The sequence below is a fragment of the Astatotilapia calliptera genome, chromosome 6 (genome assembly GCF_900246225.1).
Source record: "Astatotilapia calliptera chromosome 6, fAstCal1.2, whole genome shotgun sequence".
In the NCBI taxonomy this organism is placed as follows: Eukaryota; Metazoa; Chordata; class Actinopteri; order Cichliformes; family Cichlidae; genus Astatotilapia; species Astatotilapia calliptera.
In genome coordinates, this window is record NC_039307.1 from 12,462,327 (window position 1) to 12,472,560 (window position 10,234).

Here is a 10,234-nt window from a genome sequence, read left to right on the forward strand (position 1 = left end):
CAAATCTATCTAAATGATTTAACTGTGATGTGGAAAAAGTTCAACTAAAGCAAAGCTGCACACAGGCATAAAAATATTAAACCTTAACAACAGAAATAGTATGAAATATATTTAAATAACAAGTACAATGTAAGAGTGTATTAGAGACTTACTTGAAAAAAAAAAACTCATCTATAAGAATTCACTAAGCATTTACTTTGAAAATAGTATAATTATTCACCTCAGTATTTAAAAACCCAGGTTCTTATTTTTCCATTTCTAAATAATGTGTATTACCCAAGATGTGGAATTTATTATATCTTCATATATGACAACTATAGTAGTAGTAGTAAATGATCCATGACATGAACATTCTCATCCATGAGAATTAGTTCATCTATGTAAAGAACAAAAAACAAAACAACATCAGTGTTGAGGCAAAATTTTAATTTGAAAAATTTTCATTCTTCCATTACATTACAGACCTCAACAGATATCAAAATGTTGACATTTACAGGTGTAAACAAACATTTTTAATCTGAAAAGTAGAAGTGCAGTGTGTTATAAGTGCCGGAACAAAAATGAGGAATTTTCAATTCATGACCCCCCCACCAAAAGAAATTAATAAAATAAATGAATCAAGAATGGGTAAAAGGGCAAATGCATGTGTAACGTGTAAGGTGTCTGATTTAGTTTTGCTTCCCTCTCAGCATTAGTCTCATTTTCCTCTTTCTGAAGAAACGATATAAATACAACTTCTTTCTGGCAAAAGTTGACAACCTCAGCTGGTCAATGAGGTCGTACACAAAGAGCAAATAGCCTCCGTGACCTCACTGCTATGGGATGAGATGATGGGGCCACAGCAGTGCCTATTCAACATTTATATAATCACTCAAGTGTAGGCAAAAACGGTAGCACAAAGAACGCAAGGTTAGCGGTAACAACTCTTGTGCCATCTCTCAAAGTGTTGGACTTAAACCGGATGCTGAGATCAAAGTGTTTGCCAGAAAGTGCATTATGTGAGACCACTTGTAGAAAATGTAAAAACTCTTTGGCTAAAGAGAACTAAAGCAGGGGCACGTGATAACATTAAAACCATCTGATGAACTGTCCAATTATGTAACAAATTACTGATCACCCATGCCTTTCAGCAACACCAAGAAAAATAACCCTTACTCTCATCCACGTTTCAGATTAAGCACCTTCAGAACTAACCTTCAATGAATCAACTACACTTTCTCTAGTGACTTCGGTCTTCCCTTCAATTTTCAGTACTTTGCCTTCTTGGCATAACAATCGACGACCTCAGGCACGATGCTGTCGTCCTCTTCCACGTCATCTTTGACGGTCTTTCCGACCAACTGGAAAATGTCCTCAGCTACAACGCCCATGGGCTCTGCCACCTTCACCGTCAACATGTCCTCAGTCAGAACTGTTCCTTTGGGGATCTTTACTTTGGCTACCACTGACTTACCCAGCTGAAGGAACAGCAAACAAAGCAACATTATTAAAGGAAAAAGTTGGACATTTGCTTGAAAAGCTTGCTAAACAGTAAAGCTGAGTATTTTTAATTAATTCTTTTTTTAGAGAAAGGCGTTCTGACCTTGTCGTGGCACGGCTTCTCACAGGGTAACATCCGCTTGATTCCGCTTCCCAGTGCCCTCTCCACCAGTCGGATAGAGCGAACCAGCTCAGCAAGTTCAGCGGGCTCAAGTGATGCTTCATGGTCACTTCCTTTCCACGTCTTGTCCAAGGTTATGTGGCGCTCAACAACCTTTGCTCCCAGAGCCACAGCCGCCACTGTTATACTGACTCCAGACTCATGGCCTGAATACCCAATGGGAATATCTGGAAAGTCCTTCTGGTATTCCTGCAGCCAACAAATGGGTGACATACATGTTATTCTTAAAAGTTAGTCATTTTACAATTTGCAACATGTACTCATGTTCATGTGGGGTTTTTTTTGACAAGATGCTACAGGCAGTTGCTATTGACATGATATAAAAATGCTGTTGTGCAGATCACCAGTCATTTTAAGTACAGCCCACACGGCAGGGTGACAACAATACCCCAAGCCTTTCAGGCTGAGGGATAAAAAATAAGCTTCATAACCTGTAAAACTGGATCATTCTGGACTCTCTGGATTATTTTGCTCATACCCAAAGGAACACACCCTTCAAAATAATCCCACATGCAGTTTGAATTAGAAGATTCACCGTAATCACTCTGAGGTTGACATCTTCAGCTTCCAGAGGATAGGCGCTGGTACACTGCAGGATGGCAAAGTTTTTGTTGTGCTCCTTGACCGTCTTGTAGACCCGACGCATCGTCTCCATGGACTGCATCCCGCTGGACACCACCATGGGGCGTCCTGGCAAATGAAAGACAGCAACACTAACACTATAAGAAACCTCATGTTACTGGCAGTAAGCTAAGCGCTACGACACCCCTCAGTATTCCTCTGGAGTTATTGTACACTGCCTTGCTTGTACAGTGTAGAGTTCATGTATTCCATATTTATGCAGAATGAAAACAGACACAGACTCCTCGAGGTCCAACTATATTTAAAGTTTAAATTACATTCTAAATATTAAATTGTAATTCTGTGTCACATTTTATAAAATTATAAATGTATGCTTCCTTTAAGACACATTTTATATATTACATGGTGCATGTATTGAGTTGTCTATCGTTTTCTCTTTTTTTCCTTTTTAAAGTGTACCTGTGCTTTTTCTTGATTTCTGTAATATAGTCTATCTATTTAATCTACATCTAATTAAAATGATGGATGGTCAAATTAAACAAAACCAAAGCGTTAAATGATGAGGTATGTATATGCAAAGGTAATCTCTGAGCATTAAGTTCATGTTTTAAACAACTTTAGCTGAACAATTTCACAGTTTTTTCCTAACATTCTACTGCTGTATAACAGCAACTATTCACAGAACCATAATCTTAGGTATACAACTCTGGCTCTGGTTACAGAAGCCTCAATCAGGTGCTGCTCAAATCTTTTATTTGTAAGGGGGAGCCAGAAGAAATGTGACTTAAAGGGACAGTGGCCTTAAACAGAGAGGATGAATTAGGTGTTCACTAAGAATCAGTAGAATTTAAATCAGGATTCTTAAAATTATATATATATATTATATATAATATATATATATATATATATATATATATATATATATATATATATATATATATATATATATATATATATTATATATAATATATATATATAATTTTAAGAATCCTGATTTAAATTCTACTGATTCTTAGTGAACACCTAATTCATCCTCTCTGTTTAAGGCCACTGTCCCTTTAAGTCAGCTGGATAGCGTAGTGGTTAGACTACACGCCTTTGGAGCAGAGGGTCGCAAGTTCGATTCCTGCCTGGGGCGTCTGTATCCAGTAAGGGTCCTAAGGCTAGACCCCCTATGCTAAGCAAGCCTACCGCAGACATGAGCGAGACAGATAAATATGAAGGCATGCCGGCTCGGACGTCGCCCGGATCAACAAGGTCCGCGTCAGGTGTTGAGGAACCAGGGCACCCTGACGAAAAGTGGGCTACTGGAACAAGAAGGCATCGGTGGGCAAGGGACGAAAACAGGGCGTTGTTGGAATGCTACTACGCAAGTAACCCCGGCGGAAGGGGCTACATGAATAGGATGAGGGACCTATGGATTCTTCGATACCCAACATCCACAATGACGGCGAAACAACTAGTAGCTCAGTGTTCCAACATTCGAAAGAAGGGACTGCTCTCACAGCTAGAGATTGACGAGGTACAACACAAATGCTACGGCAAGGAGGAGTCAGGACGCCAGGTCAGGGGGGAGATATCATCACCCCCACCCGAGATTGGGTACATAGCCCCAAGTGTGATAGGAGAAGGATCGTTGAGTGCGAGAGGAACTGACCTGAAAAATAGGATCATGGCCAAGCTTGAAACCTGGATCCCCCGTAGCCGGTTACCAAGATTACGTGAAGTACCCTCAGAAGGTCTGCTAGATGATGTTAATGCAGCACTACGGGCAATACCTACAACCACGATTACCGACACTAACAAGCTGATCTACAATACGGCAGCAGTGATCAGTGAGATGCTTGGCTACAAGTTGAACAGCCACAAGGGCCAGTACCCTCCATGGAGAAGGAGGCTAGAGGGCAAGATCAAAGTAGCACGGAGAGAGGTTAGCCAACTAACGGAGTTGCAGAAAGGTGCGACGAATAAGGTGCCTAAGAAATACAGCAAGCTGTCCATACCTGAGGCCTTGGAAACTGCCAAGCAAAGACTCACAGCCTTGGCCAGCCGCTTGGGGAGGTACACCAGAGAGATAGAAGGCAGGAGAATAAACCAGCTGTTCTCCACAGAACCAGCAAAGGTGTACTCTCAGTGGCAAGGGAACAATAAGAGAACAGCACCACCAAGGCTGGAGACGGAGCAATACTGGAAGAGCATATGGGAGAAGGATGCAACCCATAACGGCAATGCTCAGTGGCTAGAGGATCTGAGGGCAGACCACAGCGACCTCCCTGAACAGGGTCCAGTAACCATCACAGTGGCAGATATCCAAGAAAGGGTCTCCAGTATGAAGAGTTGGACAGCACCAGGGCCCGACATGGTTCACGCCTACTGGCTGAAGAAGCTAACTGCACTCCACGAGCGTCTGGCAGCACAAATGAACCAGCTGCTAGTTAACGAGAGACACCCGGAATGGCTAACTGAAGGCCGGACGGTCCTGATCCCCAAGGACCCCAAGAAGGGACCGGTCCCCTCCAACTACCGACCAATAACCTGCCTCAGTACTACATGGAAGCTCCTGTCAGGCATCATATCGGCTAAGATGAACAGGCACATGGGTCAATACATGAGCGGGACACAGAAAGGAATTGGCAAGAATACCAGAGGCGCAAAACACCAGCTACTGGTAGACAGAACAATCAGCCGAGACTGCAAGACCAGACTGACCAACCTGTGCACTGCCTGGATTGATTACAAGAAGGCCTATGACTCAATGCCCCACAGCTGGATACTGGAATGCCTAGAATTGTACAAGATCAATGGGACCCTAAGAGCCTTCATCAGGAACTCAATGGGGATGTGGCGTACAACACTAGAGGCCAACTCCAAGCCCATAGCACAAGTCACCATCAAGTGCGGGATCTACCAAGGAGATGCTCTGTCCCCACTGCTGTTCTGCATAGGCCTGAACCCCCTCAGTGAGATCATTAACAAGACTGGCTACGGATACCGACTACGGAACGGAGCAGTTGTCAGCCACCTCCTGTACATGGATGACATCAAGCTGTATGCCAAGAGTGAACGAGACATCGATTCACTGATCCACACTACCAGGCTATACAGCAATGACATTGGAATGTCGTTCGGACTGGAGAAGTGTAGTCGGATGGTAACAAAGAGAGGGAAGGTAGTCAGAACTGAGGGGATTGAACTACCAGAAGGCAACATTGCAGACATAGAGGACAGTTACAAGTACTTGGGGATCCCGCAGGCGAATGGGAACCATGAAGAGGCCGCTAGAAAAGCTGCAACCACCAAGTACCTGCAGAGGGTCAGGCAAGTCCTGAGGAGTCAGCTGAATGGTAAGAACAAGATCCGGGCCATCAACACGTACGCCCTGCCCGTGATCAGGTACCCTGCTGGGGTAATAGGCTGGCCAAAGGAGGAGATAGAAGCCACTGACATAAAGACAAGAAAGCTCCTTACCATGCATGGAGGGTTTCACCCCAAGTCCAGCACCCTGAGGCTGTACGCTAAGCGGAAGGAAGGGGGCCGGGGACTGGTGAGTGTCAGCACCACAGTCCAGGATGAGACAAGGAACATCCAAGAATACATTGGGAAGATGGCCCCAACTGACCGAGTGCTCAGTGAATACCTCAGGCAGCAGAAACCCAAGAAAGAGGAGGGAGACGAGGAACCATCATGGAAGGACAGGCCCCTGCACGGTATGTACCACCGGCAGATAGAGGAGGTGGCTGATATCCAGAAATCCTACCAGTGGCTGGACAAAGCTGGACTGAAAGACAGCACAGAGGCACTAATCATGGCAGCACAAGAACAAGCTCTGAGCACAAGATCCATAGAGGCTGGGGTCTATCACACCAGGCAAGACCCCAGGTGCAGGCTGTGTAAAGATGCCCCAGAGACAATCCAGCACATAACAGCAGGGTGCAAGATGCTAGCAGGCAAGGCATACATGGAACGCCATAACCAAGTGGCCGGCATAGTGTACAGGAACATCTGTGCGGAGTATAACCTGGAAGTCCCGAGGTCAAAATGGGAGATGCCCCCAAGGGTGGTGGAGAATGACCGAGCTAAGATCCTGTGGGACTTCCAGATACAGACGGACAAAATGGTGGTGGCTAACCAACCGGACATAGTGGTGGTAGACAAACAGAAGAAGACGGCCGTAGTGATCGATGTAGCGGTTCCGAATGACAGCAATATCAGGAAGAAGGAACACGAGAAGCTGGAGAAATACCAAGGGCTCAGAGAAGAGCTCGAGAGGATGTGGAGGGTGAAGGTAACGGTGGTCCCCGTGGTAATCGGAGCACTAGGTGCGGTGACTCCCAAGCTAGGCGAGTGGCTCCAGCAGATCCCGGGAACAACATCGGAGATCTCTGTCCAGAAGAGCGCAGTCCTGGGAACAGCTAAGATACTGCGCAGGACCCTCAAGCTCCCAGGCCTCTGGTAGAGGACCCGAGCTTGAAGGATAAACCGCCCGCAGGGGCGTGCTGGGTGTTTTTTTTTTTTTATAATATATATATATATATATATATATATATATATATATATATATATATATTATATATTAGGGGTGCAACGATATTCGTATCGATATTGAACCGTTCGATACAGTGCTTTCGGTTCAGTACGCATATGTATCGAACAATACAACATTTGTAATTTATTTTATCAATTTTCCTTCTGACGATGCTGTCTGTGTTGAGCGCTCAGTGAATCTGTGTTCGACTACTCCGCCTAGGCTGCACTGTCGAGCGCAGATCCACTGAGCGCTCAACACAGACAGCATAGTCAGAAGGAAGAGCGCAGGGCAAGCTAGCGAGACAGAAGTTAAGCTCTCCTTGCAACAGGCAAGTTGAACCTCATTCAGATCTGGCGTTTGGAATTATTTTGGTTTTCATGTGACGTATGACCCTGAAGGTAAGCGAGTCATGGACTAAAGTAAAACAGTATGTTGGATGTGCCATGCAATGCTCAATTACATTGGTGTGAACTAGTGTGTTAGCACAGTTAGCTCGTTAACGTGTTGGCCGTCTAGCCCCATGCACTGAGCGATCGGCGGTAGCTCGTTAACGGAGATTTGCCGTGTTGTGGCGTTAAGGTCATTTCAACGAGATTAACCTGAAAGCACTAGTGGGAACACAACGAATATGAGTGCACATTTACGCCGACATCATCCTAGTGCAAAGACAAGTGGAAGCAGACAAAAAAAAGCAAGCATGCTACTAACTTTAGCCGAGTCATTTAGACAGCTGTTAGCACATGATTCTCCTTATGCTGCTGAGAATATAGCCCAGAAGAAGCGTATAGTATAGCTTTTATTTTGGAAAGAGCCATTTCTCTGTAATAAACTCTCTTTTCCAAAGATGAGTGATTCCTCAATCAGATACAGGGCTTGCAATATCGCTAGCCCGACGTCCCGGAGCTAGCGATTTTTTCAGTCGGGCTACCAAAATCTATCTCTTCCCTGCCCGTCAGGCTATTGTAGGAAGGAAAAATATATGTCAATGCTTTTGCATTCTTTCAGAAATGTAGCTGGGTAATTATGTCATTGGCATCGGTGAGCCACTGTCAATATGTGACATATTGAAGTCGCATTTGAATTTGTGCTTGTTTTTTTTGCTTTCACTTTGCAATCGTGCGAACTGTGTATAGAGAGCGACAGCACTGACCTGTGAGTGATGATAATTTGTGCACCAATTCCTCTGACATCGTCTTATTAATTGTTAGCTTACTATGCAAACTATGCAAATCGAATTTCCCAGAGGAACCCACCCGAGGGATTAATAAAGTTCTATCTAATCTAAAAAACATGACAAGTGAAATCTCCCGCAGCAAGCTTAAACATGTGAGAGGTTGATCGCGCAGAGAATCGCTGAGCTTATGTGAGTGCATGTGTAAAAGCATTTCAGTTCTGCTGAGCCAAATAAAACAGGTCAGGGTGAAGAAGTGACAGCCAAAGAAAAGCTTACCACAAAACGGAGAAGTTATGATAAATCAGACTATAAGGCAAAAAGAAAGTGCAGCTTTATGGTTTCATGGACAAAAGAATTTCTGTGGCTGCAATATGATGAGCTAAATAACCAGGGCTGCACATAAGTGGTCCGCAGGTGTGCATTCGCTGTCAAAATAAAAAACACGCACAAGGGTTAGGGTTAAATTTAAAAACTGTACTTTTGAGTTAAAATATATATTTATAATTTTAATAAATGACAAATTAAAAATGCATGAACATTTTTTTGTATCGAAAAAATATCGAACCGTGACACCAAAGTATCGAACCGAACTGAATCGTGAATTTTGTATCGTTGCACCCCTATTATATATATATATATATATATATATATATATATATATATATATATATATATATATATATATATATATATATATATATATATATATATTGAACACTGATGCCGATGATTGAGTTTCAAACTTGAGCCATTTCTCCACACATGGTATTTCACTCTCACCTTTTTTGGCAGTTTTAACTAGATAGGGGAAGTTGTTGGTGTCTCCAGAACCCACTTTGAAGAAAGGCACATTAAGCTCGTGAAGAAACTCCACCGCCATCTGAAGACAGAAAAGCTTATGGTTAAACTTCTCCACTGAGTAAAGTACCATAATACTATGAACAAAACTCTCCCTTACCTCATCCATTCCCGATGCAGTAAAGTAGATCCCCACCTCTTCTGCATATTTCTGCAGTTCCCTGTACTGATCGTGGCTGAACTCCAGATGGCGCTTGTGCTCACCGTAGGTTTCCCCCCAGGAGTGTTTGGAGGTGTATGGGCGGGCCAAGGCTTTCTTGTTGAACTTAAACTCTAATTCACTCTTCTGAAATTTGGCACAGTCTGCACCACAGTCCTGAGGAGGTGGGGATAAGATTTTTGATTTTTGTTTTTTTTGAATGGTACTAGTTTCTTGAGTTGCTCTCACGTATCTTTTAAGATCCTACAAGACACACTTGATAAATACCTGTAACTTGATAGTGTTCTGGGAAAAAAAATTGTAAGTGTTGTACTAAAAAGATGTGGACATGATAAAAATCCTTCATAACAGGTTTAATGGGCACATGAACACAGCTAACGAATTTAAGACAAATGTTACTACAATTGAATACAATTCACGTCTGGTTTGAATCAAGCAGCAGGCACAAGAGGGCGCTATAGGACAGGCACAGAAAGAGAAGCCAAACTCCATTCATAAATCTAGTAATTTAATATTTTGCAGCTTATGCCAGAAACACCGTTTAAATGGCATAAACTGGTTAAATGAAGCATCCAACTTTGCTTTCAGGATTTCATGTCTGAAACGAAAAGTTTATGATTTGCTTGGGTGAAGCAGAGGAACGTGTCATATTGCTTTCTTATGAATGAAGTTCAGGAAACAGACGGTATATCGTGTGCGTGCGTGTGTTTGATTGTCTGTGCGTAAATATACCTAAAAGACAAACCGATACGTGTTTGCTTTTTTACATTACCTTTGCCATTTTTATCATTTTCTTTGCGATCTCAATGTCTCCCTGGTGGTTCTGTCCAATCTCAGCTATGATGAAACACGGATGGTTCCCTCCGATCATACGACCGGGACACAGCTCAAACTCTAACGGCATTTTGTTGGTAGAAAAGAAAGCGAGTACAACCAGTGAAAGTAATAAAGACAACTAAAAAGTGTCAACCCGGGTAGATAACCGGAACAGTTAACGTCATGCACAAACAGGATGTGCCGCAACTTCCGCCTTTGTGGATCAACGTAGCAATCGCGGATTTTCTTTCAAAATAAAAGCAACCATTCTGTTCTGTTTTTATTTGCATCGACAAATTTATAGCTATGGAAAATCACATTTATGGATATGTACATTTATATTTATAAACTTCCCGTGAAACAAGTGGTTGAATAGACATTTTCCAATCAAAGCTTTGAGCTTTCCAACCAAAGCTCAAAGCTACAAGCAAAGTATATATATATATGAAATTTAGC

General features: G+C 42.9%; 1 protein-coding gene across 1 annotated transcript; it reads right to left on the reverse strand.

Annotated features, from left to right (window-relative positions):
• Positions 1 to 405: 405 nt before the first annotated feature.
• Positions 406 to 9,986, reverse strand: LOC113023910 (sialic acid synthase-like). The gene is made up of 6 exons (XM_026170370.1): positions 9,735 to 9,986; positions 8,903 to 9,118; positions 8,725 to 8,824; positions 2,196 to 2,350; positions 1,583 to 1,849; positions 406 to 1,457 (listed from the first exon to the last, which is right to left on the reverse strand). Exons 1-6 carry the CDS (start codon positions 9,864 to 9,866, stop codon positions 1,248 to 1,250), a joined length of 1,080 nt encoding a protein of 359 aa, XP_026026155.1. The 5' UTR covers positions 9,867 to 9,986; the 3' UTR covers positions 406 to 1,247.
• Between the last annotated feature and the right edge of the window lie 248 nt (positions 9,987 to 10,234).

Bases quoted from the DNA above. Each gene is read 5' to 3' on its own strand.
- LOC113023910 (XM_026170370.1), bottom strand. From the start codon at position 9,866: ATGCCGTTAGAGTTTGAGCTGTGTCCCGGTCGTATGATCGGAGGGAAC. The intron at 9,119-9,734 runs GTAATGTAAAAA...CCACCTCCTCAG, and splicing joins AAATGATAAAAATGGCAAAG to GACTGTGGTGCAGACTGTGC. The intron at 1,850-2,195 runs GTGAATCTTCTA...TGTTGGCTGCAG, and splicing joins TCAACCTCAGAGTGATTACG to GAATACCAGAAGGACTTTCC.